This window comes from Leucopleurus acutus (genome assembly GCF_964270905.1).
Source record: "Leucopleurus acutus genome assembly, chromosome: 17".
NCBI classification, from domain to species: Eukaryota; Metazoa; Chordata; class Mammalia; order Artiodactyla; family Delphinidae; genus Leucopleurus; species Leucopleurus acutus.
The window spans coordinates 83,890,616-83,903,805 of NC_139159.1; the positions used below are offsets into that span (position 1 = coordinate 83,890,616).

The 13,190-nt window shown below is 66.4% G+C and overlaps 1 protein-coding gene across 2 annotated transcripts; it reads right to left on the reverse strand.

The window, feature by feature from the left end:
- Positions 1-57: 57 nt before the first annotated feature.
- Positions 58-11,931, reverse strand: TONSL (tonsoku like, DNA repair protein; the record flags this gene model as incomplete). Of its 2 annotated transcripts, none has more annotated exons than XM_082858534.1 (26): positions 11,851-11,931; positions 11,655-11,750; positions 11,345-11,487; positions 10,721-10,904; positions 10,214-10,343; positions 9,809-9,980; positions 9,606-9,720; positions 8,917-9,062; positions 8,671-8,823; positions 8,375-8,500; positions 8,053-8,251; positions 7,031-7,107; positions 6,845-6,934; positions 6,496-6,568; positions 6,233-6,396; positions 6,020-6,143; positions 5,174-5,901; positions 4,982-5,058; positions 4,418-4,568; positions 4,258-4,336; positions 3,557-3,858; positions 3,229-3,400; positions 2,330-2,505; positions 2,018-2,091; positions 1,477-1,610; positions 58-251 (listed from the first exon to the last, which is right to left on the reverse strand). In XM_082858534.1, exons 1-26 carry the CDS (start codon positions 11,873-11,875, stop codon positions 58-60), a joined length of 4,104 nt encoding a protein of 1,367 aa, XP_082714660.1. In that variant the 5' UTR covers positions 11,876-11,931. The 2 variants fall into 2 exon arrangements, with proteins under 2 accessions (XP_082714660.1, XP_082714659.1); XM_082858533.1 differs by having other exon boundaries at positions 4,418-4,571.
- Positions 11,932-13,190: the final 1,259 nt, after the last annotated feature.

Genomic DNA, 13,190 nt, shown 5'->3' on the forward strand with positions numbered 1-13,190 from the left:
CGGCTTCCTTTATTAGAGGCTTGGGCATGTGGGGAGGGCGGGGCACGGCTCAGCCAGTCAGAGGTGCCTGAAGAAGAGCTTGGGTCCCCGATCCAGGGTGCATGCTTTGGGGCCCAGCTGGCTGGGCAGCAGCTGGTGCAGGGCATCCCGGTCCTCAGCAGAGAGACGTCTGCTGCACAGCTGCAGCTCCTGCAGCTGCACTGTTAAGTTGTCCCAGAGGCGCAGGCCCAGGGGGCCCTGGACAGCACAGCCTGCAGAGGGGAAGCAGGAATAGGCCTCAGGCTATGGCCGGGGGCCCGCGGGAACCAGTGGTGTTCGTAGAGGGGGCCCTGTGGGGCTTTCCTCTTTCAGTGTGGCCCTCGGGAGGAAACACACTTCCTCTGAGGCCCCAAGGGCTGCAGCGAGGGGCATGAGCAAAGGCCAGCAGAGGCCCGATAATTCTCTAGGAAGGAGTGTGCTCTCCCAGGCCTAGTGTGCCCAGGACTGTGGACTCCCTTCCCAGCCAGTGGTCAGGCACAAGGGAGGCTGGCTAAAGTAAACACTGCATTCACATCTGTGCCTCTGCCCTTGTCTGACGACGCCTGGGTCTCTCCCTCCATAAAATTGACCCAGTGGGCTACCTGTGAGTCTCAAGACACTGAGCTACAAGGCTCAATCCTCAGAGAGACCAGAGAATACCCAGCAGGCTCACGACCCAGGGAGTTTCGTGAGAGGGTGCAGGTGCCCAGAAGCCAGGTGTGTGGGGAGCAGCCCCTCAGCTGAGCGCAGGTCTCCTACCAGCCCACCTTCAGGGGGGCCTTCCTGGAGGAGCCAGCCTGGCCCTGTGGGCCCGTGGGCGAGGAGCAGGAAGAACCAGGGATCCCCTGTGTGTAGACCCACTCCCAGCCCTTGTTCTCCTAGAGGACAAAGCCTGGTCTGCCCTGCCCTGGGCCCCAGCAAGATGTGCCAGGCCGCTGGGTGGCCAGTTCACCAAACGCACCTCCCTGGGGTCCTTCTCAAGACAGCTCTGGTAGGGTCCTGCACCAGGGCGTGGCCAGAGAAACCAGCTAAGTCAGGCCACAGGCCTGGACGGTAGGGTCAGGGCAGCCTTGGCCAGGAAGCGGGAGGTCCCTCAGAGGCAGGTATTGCCACCCTAGCCCGACGTCCCTCTCTCGGTGACAACAGGAACGAGGAAGTCCCTGTGGCACTGGGTCCCCCGGCCATGGTCTCGAGGGTCAGGCTGACCAGGCCAGAGGCAGAGACCCACGGTCCTCCCGCCCTACGGTTTGAGGAGCGAGGCTCACACCTGCTTCCAGTCACACTGGTCACCGTCCTCCACTGTGGCGACCCCAAGGGGCCCAGCCCACCCTTGCGGTCTGGCTGGTGGCAGTGACGGCCCCTTCAGAGGAGGCACCTGGGCCTAAGGCAGGTCCTCGAGGAGGGAGCTGTGTCACCAGCTCCAGTGTGGCAGGTGTAGCCACCATACCCAGAGCTTACCTGACAGGCCGAGGAAGCTGAGGCCTTGGGGCCGCCCTTGGAGGGCAGACAGGAGCTCCTCCAGGCCGGCACAGCTGATCTTGGGGTTGGCAGACAGGTCCAGCGAGACCAGCGAGGGGCAGAGAGGCAGACATCTGAGACAGGGAAGAAGCCTGGGGGTCAGCTTCCATCACGAGGGGAAGCTGCCCCAGGTGACCCCAAGGCTCGGGGAGCTGCAGGCCAGGACCACAGGCTTTGCCCCCAGCCTGGCACGGGTGTCTCACACTCCTGCGAGCCAGCTGAGGCTGGAGGGCCACAGAAGCCATGGCCCATGCCTGGGCTGCTGGACAAAAGGTGACAGGAGGGGACACACCAGAGAGAAAGAGTCTCGAGAGCCGTGGGAGCATGAAGAGAGACACGAGGGCCAGCCAAGAGGCAGGCTAGTGGCTGGCGGCCAGGCCTCGGGGCATGCTGGGGCAAGGAGCCCCAGCTTCCCCGGGCTCCTGGGCCCTGAGATCAGAACCCCTGCAGGATGGTGGTGGCACGAGCTGGCTGGCATTACCTGCTCAGATCTCTCACGGCCTCGTCGCCCAGGTGGTTTGCCGACAGGCCCAGGTGCTCCAGGGCGCAGCCTTCCTAGACAGCAGAGGCCCAAGGGGAGCCGGCCTGAGTGGGGCACCTGCCCTCCCTGCCTCCCTGGATCCCAGCTGTCCTTCCTGCGGGCCAGGAATTCACAGCCTGAGGCAGGCAGGTCTACAGAAACCTTTCCCCGCCTCTGTTTTTTCCAAACGTGCAAAGCCTCTTCCCAGCACCACCCGCCAATCCTGGGTGGCCCAAGGTGCCTCTGGCTTAGTGTCCCTCCTTGACCGCATACCTTGGTCAGGTAGCTGACCACGGGCTCCGTGAGGCCTGGGTCGCTCTTGCTGGCGGCCACAGAGCTCAGCTCCAGGCGTAGGAGGGTGTGGGCTGGCAGGCTCTGCAGGGCCTGGGCCAGGGCGGAGGCACCCAGGCCGTTGTAGGACAGGGACAGTGTCTTCAAGCACTTGGCGCCTATACCAAGGGCCAGAACCTCTGTCAGCCCCGCGTGCTGCCGCCCCCAGCCCTGCCGCACAGTCCTGGGCCCAGAACCCTCGTGACCCTCGGGAAGCCGTCCTCGTCCCTGAGGTTTGGTGTGCAGGGAAACTGGGGTGGCTCTGGCCCAGTGTCTCCCAGTGGGGAGGGGGCAGAACTGGACTCCTGAGCCCAGCTTCTTCCCACCATTTCGGGGTCCTCCACCTGCCCCTACTCACAACAGGATGGCCCCAGGTGACCTGACACAGGCCCTAGGCTGGGACATCCACATGTGGTGGGGTGGGTCGGGAAGTACTCCGTCTGCCACCCCAGTCCTAGACCCCTCCTCCCCTGCCGCTGTGCTCATAGCTCTGTGGAAAGCCCCCTAGAGGACCCCAGTTTCCAGCTTCTCAGGGCTGGGATGGCGGGTCTCTGCAGCCCCAGTGGGCTTGCGGTGGAATCGTCTCTGGCAAACGGGATGCTCAGACCTGGTGAGAGCTGTGGGGCTGGGCTCTGGCCTGCAGCGTAGCTGGGACTGGGGCTGTGTCCTGAGGGGGCCGCCCAGGCCAGGCGAGCACCCAACGTCCCTCTGAGCCCAGACAGGTCCAGCACCTGCACGTCTACCTACGTGCTCCCGAAAGCTGGGCTCGTGCCCTAGGAGTCCTTGGGCTGGAGGCTCTCTGAGCCCTTGGGGCCAGGGAGTGGACGTGCCTGGCAGCTCACCTTGCAAGGCGCTGCGCAGGGCCGCCTGGTGGTTCAGGAAGAAGCTGCGGCCAAAGCCACAGGCCTGGAGGTGCAGGGTGCTGAGCAAGGGGCAGGCCCGTAGGATGGAGGCCAGGGCCTGGCCACAGCCGTCCCCGAGGGGGTTCATGCTTAAGTCCAGCTCTTCCAAGTTCTGTGGAGACATGGGTTCCCCAGAGGATCTGGTCTGGGCCACCCGGAGCTGGGTATTGGCCAGCACTCTCAACCGCACCTTCCCACCCAGGGATGGGCTAGATGTGGACGTTCAGATGCTGCCCTGGTACCGGTCCGCCGTTCCCCACGCCTCTACCTGCAAGGCGGGCTGCCCCTGGAGACCCACAGCAAGCTGGCGCAGCCCTTCAGGGCCCAGGTGATTGGAGGAGAGGTCGAGGAGGGTCAGGCCGGGCACGGTGTCCAGGGCAGCCAGCAGCTCGGCGACACATCCATCCCCCAGCCGGTTCCCGGCTAGGCGGAGCTCCCGGAGTGCTGAGTGCAGCTTCAGGGCCCGCAGCAGCGGGGTGAGCTGGGCCTGGCGCAGCGCCAGGGAGCAGGCACTGAACGCGGGGCCTGAGCCCTGCTGCTCCATCGCCTGCAGCACGCGCTGGTGCGCCCCTGGAGGGGGGACGTGGCGTCACCAGGGCCAGAGCCTGCCTGTCCTGCCCTGTGCATCACGAGAGGCAAACCAGGCAGCCCCTCCTCACTCACGAGCCCTGGGGCTGCCACCAGAGGCCTGTGGACCCCATGGCCCAGGAGCCACGCCGCACAGCCGGTGGGTGGCGCTCATCTACCTCCAGACGGGGCCAATCTACCCCACCCCACCCCACTACCTACACACAGGGCTGCTAGGTAGGGGAGGAAAAGCCAAGAATAGGTGGGCTGGGAAGGAACCCTGGTGGGCACCTGGGGTCCTGGGAGTTGAGGCCCGCGGACCTGGGAGTGGCACGGGCAGGAGGAGCCCACACACCCAGCCCTCTGCCCAGGCCACCGCTGCAGGGCCCCCTGGGCCCTTACCTTGCTCCAGGCTCTGGCAGGCCCGGCGGTAGCGGTCCGTCAGCGGGGGAAGGTCCCACGAAGTCACCTCAGCCAACACCTGGAAAGCACCAGCGGTGTGCAGCCCCCGGCACCCAGTATTGGCGAACACCCCGAACTCAGGGCCTGGCCTGCCACTCACCTCCTCATTGCTCTGCAGCACGTCGGAGATGGGGTCCTGTGGGGCCAGCAGGGCCCCCTCTTTTTGTAGGGAGAGCCGAGGCAGCAGCCCAGAGGCCTGGTAGTAACGCTGGGCGGCCTGCTCAGCCAGCCAGGCCACGGAGTGGGTCTCCCTGCTGTGGGGACAGAGGTCGAGCTGAGTCCTGTACCTGGCCAGGTTCCCGCACACGTTGAGAAGCGGCCCCCGGGGTCCTGCCATCCCAGCTTGGCATCCACAGCTCCCTCGTCTGGCTCCTTCCTCTCCCCCTGCCCCTATGTGTGACATGCCAGTGCCCCGTGCACACATGCAGCACCTCCGGGCTGTTTCTAGGAACGCAGGGCCTCCCCGAGCCTGTGTCTGCCATCACCTCCCCCAGCTGCCAGCCCCCCCGAGGTGGGGTATAAAACCAGATGGATTCGCATCGCACATTCCATGCCATCTGCAGCCATGAAGGCCCTCTGCTGCCCCTGGGCACCATCCCCCGGCCCACAACCCGCAGTGGCGCACAGGAGACCAGGGGTTGGGAGAAAACAGGTGACACCTTACCTCTGTGGAACGGGGATGAGGAAAAGATTATGCTGAACACGAACTCGAACTCGGATGGGAGGGAGCAGGGCCTGACCCTAGCAGGTGTGGGCGGGGAAAGACAGCCTGAGTCAGGGAAGACGGAGCCCCCTGCCCACCACCCGCAACCGCCCCAGCCTGGGAGGCAGCTCTGCTCCAGGCCTGCACACCCACCAAGGGCTGGCCTGCTGCAGGGCTTCCCCCAATGGGCTCCAAGGCCCTGGGGACATCAGGGCTCCGCGGGGGCTCTGCGGCTGAGCTGCAGGCTCCATCTGCTCTGACCCGTGCACTCCAACTCTTGAGACAGGACAGCCGGCTCTTCCGGGCCCGGGCCCGAGGCCTGATGGCGCTCGCCTCACTGCCTGACCCCGAGGCACTGTGTCTGCTGCCATCCGCACTGCTATGGGGGCGGGGCGGGTAGCTGCCCCCATGACCATGGGCCAGCGGCAAGTCCTCTTCTAGCCAGTCCCCGGCCAAGCACTCCTCCTCAGGGAGGAGTGCTGCCCGGGGGCTGGGGGCCTCGCCGGGGCCTCGAGGCGGGCTGGGGCGCAGGTGGTGTCTCTGGGCACTGCCCACACTGCGGATGGCCGCCCGGTAGGCTGCCCAGCCGGCACTCGCAGTGGCTGCCTCTCCGTCACTGGCGGGGCTGGGCATCCGGGGCCTCTTCTGGGGTGGCCGGGGCGGGCCTGGGTTTTCCTCCCCATCCGAGCTGCTACCGCTGGCCAGCTTGTGTCTGCTCCCCCAAGGCCTGGCCGCGGCCGGCACCGCCAGCCCCTGGGAGACCCTGGCGCTGGCCTGACAGGCTTCTGGGGGTCCTGGGCTGGGACTTGAGGGAGGAGAAGTCTCAGGGTCAAAAACATGGTTACTTGGGACGGTCGGGGGAGCCAGGGAGCTGTGGGCAGCTGCAGAGAGATTGAACCTATTGTGAGGCAGTGCCTGGCACCATCCCCGCCACCCAGGGCCCGGGGACCCTCAGGCTACGGAGCGAGGTCCTTAGGAGCAGAGGAGGTCCCCGCTTGCCTTGGCCCGAAGAGGCCGCCTGGAGCAGCGTCTCCATGGCAGCAGCCTTCTCTCGCGTCTCGCCATCCAGATCCTTGCAGTACAGCTTCACCCACTGCTGCAGCGTCTCCAGCGGGCTGCGGCCCTGTGGGGTACCCAGCTAAGCAGGGCTGGCAGTGGCAGTACCGCCAACCACGTGCGGCCCACGCCTGCCTGGCCTGCGTCTGTGCTCACCTTCCTGGTTCGAAGAGTGACCGATGCTCCTCGCTCGATGAGCAGCTGGGCCACCTCAAAGTGGCCACAGTTGAGAGCATCGTGCAGGGGAGTGATACCCTCACAGCCTTGGCCACCCGGGTCATCCACCGCGGCCCCGTGGTCCAGCAGGAAACGGACGACGTCTGTGGACGGGGGGTATGAGCCAGCTCCCAGGCCCTTCCTTGGGAGGGACCCTTTCCCTCTCCCTATCATATGCTAGCACCCCGCAGCCCCACACTCACCCAGATGCCCGTAGTTGCAGGCCTCGTGCAAGGGTGTCCAACCACAGTAGTCCCGAGGGTTCAGGGGGTGGCCCTGTGACAAAGAATGGGAAGGAGCCTGGCCCCGAGTAGCCCCCAGCCTGGCCTTGCCCTGGGGCTCTGGAGCCTGAGGAGGGCCCCCGGGGCCCACCCCCGAGCCTGGCCCTGGCCCAGGTCACACCAGAGTGAGGGAGACACTCGCCACAACAAGTACAGAGTCCCCAGTGCTGGCTCCGGCCCCTGTACCCTGCCCTGGCCCCTGGGGAGACAGTACCCCAGCGAGAGCCCCTGCTATGGCCGCAGGGTGACTGGGGTGGGGCAGCGGGCCCACCTGCCTCACGAGGTCCTGGACACGGCCCAGCTGGCCCTCGATGCAGGCTCGGTGCAGCAGGGTCTCCCCGACGTCGTTGCGCCGGTTCCACTGTGGGCACAGTCGCCCCGTGGGGGCGTAGGCGTGAGGGGATGGGGGGCACTGGTGGGCACAGGAGGGCGACACGCGCTCAGCCGCTGTGCTCACCTTGCCCACCCTCCGCCGGCCCAGGCAGCCCTGAAGCTCCTCCTCCTCCAGCCGCTGGGACCCGTCAGCTTCATCCTCTGGAACAGAGCCAGGCCCACCAGCCCAGGTGAGCCTAGCCCCTGCCCCGGCTCCGCTGCGCCCAGGAGGCTGCTCTGTGGGGCAGCCTCCCCCACCCCAGACCTCTGCTGTCTCCTTCCTGGGAAGCATCCTTGTCGGGCCACGTCAGGCCCAGGATGAAGACAGCTCGCCCCTGGGGCCCAGGCGTCCTCCACCTGCACGACTCCCGGTGCCTCTGCCTTCTCCCGCCTGCTCTCAGCCCGACACCCCCCCCCCCCCCCGCCGCCCCGGCTCCCTCCTGCGCCTCCTTCCCTTCTCCTCCGGGGGTAACTGCCTATGCCTATCGGAAAGTTGGAGAGTCGCCTGAAGTTCTCCTTTTTGGATCCTCTCTCCCCGCCCCTCCTGCGGACCCTCCCCTACACCTGCATACGAGCCACGCCCAGCTCAGCACCCCGCTAAGGCAAGGCTGAAACTTCCCGGGGGTTCTGGAGGCCCCTCGAGTTCAAAACTGAAGCCACTCCTTCTGGCCTCAGGGACCGTGCAGCCGGGAGCCAGCTGACTGCTGAAGCCCACCCACTGGCCCGCTGCCTGAGCCGGCTTCCGCCACAGCCCACCCTCACAGCCGCCCCTCGGAGCTGAGCACGCTGGCCTCAGGGGAACCGCGCAGGCCCTCGAGGGTCTCGGGACCGCCTGCGGTGCGTTTCCCCAGGTCTGCCCCGAGCCACCTCCCCTGCAGACGCCCGCCAGCCTCCCGGCACCGGCCCCTCCAAGAACGTCCCCCAGCTGTGCCCGGCTCCCTGCAACCCCCCCACCTCCACCCTCCTCCACCTGCCTCACCTGCGCCAGTTACCCACCCGGCGCTGGGCTGTTCCCTCCCATCCTGAGCCTGTGAGCAGGACCCACCGGCCCGGCCCCGGCGTCAGGGAGGGAACACCGGGGCTGCCAGCATGGCATCCGAGCCTCACCGCTCTCTGAGAGCTCCACCTCGATGGCCTCCAGGGCGGCGGCATCCCCCTCGTCCCCCTCGTCCTCCTCGTCGTCCTCGTCCCCCTCATCCTCCTCGTCTTCAGCCGCTCTCAGCTCCTGCAGCCTGGCTTCAGTGCCAGGGGCCTCCTGAGGCTGCAGCCTCAGCTGCACCGCGTGGAGATGCCGTAAGACCTGCCTCTGAGGAGCGGGGGACACCCAGCTCAGGGCCAGAGCAGAGATGGGGACGGGGGACAGGGGGACAGGCGGGCCGCGGGGAAGCTGTACGTGGGGATCCCAGCACGGGTGGGCGGGCTCCCACACCTGCAGCCGCGGCTGCTGGGCTTGCTGCGCACAGCTGAGAGCCTTCTGGAAGCACGGTGCCAGCACCTCGTAAGCATCCCCGGCATCCTCGCGGGACAGCGCGATGTTCAACCAGGTCTTGGCCTCCTAGAGGAGGAGGCGTGAACTCGGTGGCGGCCGCGCCCGCACCCAGCTGGCCCCGGCTCCCCATGGCTGCCCACACGAGACAGGAGGACGACAGCCCTCCCGTGCCCATCCCCAAGGGCAGCAGTCCTGGGACAGAGCCCCGGGCAGGGCAGGGCGCCGTGACCCCTCACCTCCAGGGCGCTGCCGTCCCGCAGCCTCAGCTCCTCTTCATAGTGGCGCACGGCCTGGCGGTGGTCCTTCATGTCCCCCAGGGTGGCAGCCAGGGACACGTGGATGACGGCCAGCTCAGGCCCCGGCCTGTTTAGCAGCTCCGCAAACTGCAGCTGGGAAGGCGGCAACAGTGAGGCCAGGGCTGCGCCACACCCCGCAGCCCACAGCCCCGGTGCCCTCATCCCCGCCCCAGCCCGGGCACGCACCTGCTTCTGGTAGGCCGCGGCAGCCTTGGGGAAGTCGCCCGCCTTGGAGAACAGGTCACCCAGCTGCTCGCAGATGCCCATGGCGCCCCGCGGGTCACTCTCCTCAGACTCCTCCAGCTGCTGCTGCAGGCGGACCACCGCGAGCACTGCCAGAAAGAGCCTGGTGCGGGGGCGGCACAGCCTGGGGCCTGGCCCTGTGCCCTTAGGCAGCCAGCCACCTGCCCGAGCCTCTGCTCACCCACTGGTAAGGGGGGTGGTAGGAGGAACTACTTCGTGGGCTCGCAGCAAGAATAGAAGAACCAACTAACGACAAGTCAGGGCAGGGGCTGGTCCGCAGCATGGGGTGGGGGCCTGCTGACCGCCACTTACCAGTCCTGCTAGGCCACACGCACCGTCCACGCTCCCACCCCATTAGGCGGGGCGGCTTTTCTCTAGTTTGCCAACGAAGCTGGCTTGTGCATAGACATTAGTCTCCTGACCACCCTGGGTGCCCCTCTGACACTCTGTGCTGCATGTAGCTCAGAGAAAAATGAGGCCCCTCCCAACAAGAAGTGGGGGGAGACGGGTGCCCTACTGGCGCTGCCACCTCCCAAAGGACACACGCCCAGGCCTCCTCTGCTGAAGGACGGGAGCCCTCCCTACTCCTTCTCAGGGGGTTCAGCACCCCCCCGATCCCCTCCTAGGCTCACCATACTTGAGAGTCCGGCAGACCACTGCCTTCTGCAAAGGCTTCTGGGAACCAAGCCGATAGGCCTTCTTCAAGGCTCTCTTGGCGGCCAAAAAATCCCCTAGATCTTGGAGGACCTGGAGGACAAGGGAAGGTGAGGCGCGCAGGCTCCTGAAGGCCCAAGCCCACCCGGGAGCAGAGCCCGGAGCCACCAAGAACCAGCACCTCCGAGAGGAGCAGGCAGCACTCGCTCTCCATGGAGCCCTGCTTCAGGGTGCGTGCGCACTTCCGCGCCCCCTCCAGGCAGCGCATGGCCTGAGAGTGCTGCCCCCGCCGCCAGTGGATGGCGCCGAGGTTGTAGCGGGCGCGAAACAGGTCTTCGTACAGGTGGTTCTGCCTGGGGGTGGGACAGGATCTCAGTGCCTGGGGCACTGTCGCTTAGGGACAGCACAGCAAGCACCCACCGATGCCACTTAGGGTTCCGGCCCCCACAAAGCCAAGGCTGCCCCTCTGCTAACAGGAAACTGACTGGGCAGAGGGGTGAGGTCAGCCCGGCTGCCCTCTCGGGAGGACCCTGGGAGCAGCCCAGGCCCCAGCCACTCCCTCCTGGGGCCGAGCGGGGGGCCTTACTCGGCAAGGAAGATGCTCTTCGTGAAGTAGGCGTGGCATAGCGCGGCCTGCTGCAGGCTGTCACAGGTGAGGCCCACGTTGAGGTAAAGTCGGGTCCTCATCTCACTCAGTTCTCTCTTGGCCAGTGAGCCTGGAAGACGCCCCTCCAGACACTCAGTGCCTTACCCCCACTTGGGGTCTCCAGCCCTGGGCCCTGGCCAACCACTCCTGGACCCCTCCTCCAGCCTCTCACTGTAGGTGCCAGGGGTTCTGCTGCAGGTAGAGCAGAGTGAAAAAGAGCAAAGGCAGCCGGACCCGAGATCGTGAGGAGCACAGGCTCTGCGGGGCAGGGGGCGGGGGGGGGGGGGAGGGCCGCTGCTTCTGAGAACCAATCTCAATCTCACAAAAGGAGGGTCCAGACAGGTGGACCCACCACACGGGCAGGGCGGGCAACGGGGCTGTAGCCTCTTCTCCCTGCAGAGCTCAGAAGGCAGAAGATGGGGAGGGCCAGTCTCCAAGGGCAATTACCCTGCAGCTTCTCATCTACGATAGCCAGGCTTTTCTCGAAGGCACCCTGTGCCTGTAGCAAGGAATCCTGTGACTGGTGGTGGTCAAAGATGTCCAAGTGGGTGCGGCCAATGGTGGCCCAGGCCCTCTGCTGCTCAACATGGTTGGACAGGGAACATGCGAGCTCCAGGTAACGGTGCTGGTGCTGGAGCACAGAAGAATGGTCGCTGTGAGCCAACCCCACGTCAAGCAAACCCCACGTGTCCCCCAAGCCCCCACAGAGCAGGCCAAAACTAGGCTGCAACACCCCGTTTTCTCTATGCTAAAGGCTGACTGTGGGGACGGTAGCACCACACTCAGACCAGGCAAAGTCACTGGGGGAGACACTGACCGGAAGTTAGCTGGGCTGTGGCAGCCCCAGAAGCCGGGGCCAGGTCAGCTCTGTGTGGACAGAGGGCCTGTGGCACACCCACCCGAGGACTAGGCTACCAGAGCCCAGCGCAGCGTGTCCCCCTCTCCCCTCCAGCCAGAGGCCTGGACAGCAGAGACTGGGCCTCCCTTCTCAGAAACGGACCCCCAGGATATGAGAGCCCAGGAGAGCTGGGTGTGGCCAGCGTGGGGGTCCACGTCGCGGCCTCCGCCCACCTGCAGGGCAGCCGAGTAGTCCTCCATCTCCGCCAGCCGCTCTCCGATCTTGCGGTGGGCCACGGCGCAGCCCAGGGGGTCGTCGGCCGACTCCAGGAGCTGCAGCTCCTGCTGGTGCTCTCGCAGGGCCTCCGCGTAGCACCCTGGGCGGGCGGGACAGGCTTCAGTCTGGCCGGGCAGAGGGCCAGGGGCCGCGAGGGCCAGTGGGGCAGCGGCCGGCCGGCACTCAGGAAGGCCCCCCCCCGCACCCCCCCCCCACACCCCGTCCTCCCGGATCTTCGCTCCCAGGCCCGGACTCCACCCCACGCACCATGGCTAGCCAGGAGCTCCCCCAGCTGGTGGCAGACGGCTGCCTCCTCCCGCAGCTGCCCGCTCCTCTGGGCCTTAGCCTTGGCCTTGCTCAACTCTGCAGAAAGAAGAACGAGGCCTGGGTGCTAAGCTTCTCCGCCCGGGAGGGCCAGGCCCGCCCCCGGCCCCCGCGTTCGGGCTCTAGTCCCTGGACTCACGGCGAAGCTCGCGGTCCAAGCTCATACTCCGGCCGCCGTGCCGAGGGTTCCGGACTTCCCGCGCTCTAGCGTCGCCACAGCAGCCCCACCCCCAGGCCCAGCGCGCAGGCCCACTCCTGACGCAGAGTGTCCCGGGAAGTGTAGTTCAACCGCCCGATGCATCCTGGTAGTTGTAGTAGGGCTGGCGCAGGGGCGGGAAGAGCGGCGGGCGTCTCCATGGACTCCTGGGTCTTCCTCTAGAGCTGAGCGCCCCCCCGCCCCGCCCTGCCCCGCCCCGCCCCGCATCCCGTATCTCGCATCCGCCCTTGGGATGGGGTCTCCTGGGCTCCCGCCGCGTGCTGCCGCATCCCGCACACAAGCAAACCTACCCACCCACGCTACTTGACCTGAGGAACGGCCTGCCCTAGCGTGGGAGGAGAGGAAGGCCTCGGAGACCACGGGCACTTGAGCACTCAGATTTGGGGTACGATCAGAGGAGGCGCCCCGCAGAGCCTGCGGATCAGCCTTGAACGCTCCACAGTCGTCACACGTGGGGACTCCGACCCCCAGTGCTACCGGCGGGAGGGGGGCTGTGTGTTTCAAAAAGAATCGAGCGCGGTCCTGCTTCCTCAGTGTGTACGCCAGTTTTGTATTCCTGGAAAACTCAGCGTGCGCTCGTTAAAACTGCAAAACCGTCTTGTGCTGAGAGGTAAAGGGAGCAGGATCCGGGCTCGGAGCGCTGTGACCAACCTCTCAACTGCATTAGATCGGGGGTGTGGGGAGCCTGGGGACCTCTAAATACCCGTCCTCTCCCCCAACCCCTGCCTCGAAAACCTGCCGGGCCTCGGGGCTCGCAGTCCCCACCCTGCCGCGCGGCCCTGGGCCCTAGGTGCCAGGGCTCGCGCCCCAAAGTCCCCAGAGGAGGCCCGGAAGGAGTGGGAGGTGGGCACTTTTATTTCCTGTGGAAATGGAAACAGACCCAGTGGGGTACCCGGGAGGGAGCCATGTGGAAGGTGGCTGGTCCCCAGGTCCAGGGGAGGCTGCAGGCGTGAGGGTGAGCTTGAAGAGCAGCAGGACGGCCTCCTCTTTGAAGGGTGTGGTGCTCCCTCCCCCTCCCTCCACCGTGGGGTCCCAGGAGACAGGACCGGAGGCTTGGAACCAAGGTGCTGCTTGGCAGGCAGGCTGGTGAGGTGCAAGGGGCACAGTGAGAGGCAGGGTGGGCATGGGGGAGCCGAGCCATGGAAACAGACTGTCTCAGCAGAACGGGTGAGACAGCACCTCCCCCAAGAGCCTTTCCCACTCCAGCACCAACATTCCCAGGACAGCCCAGGTCCTGGGGCCTGATCTCCCTTCAGAGAGGA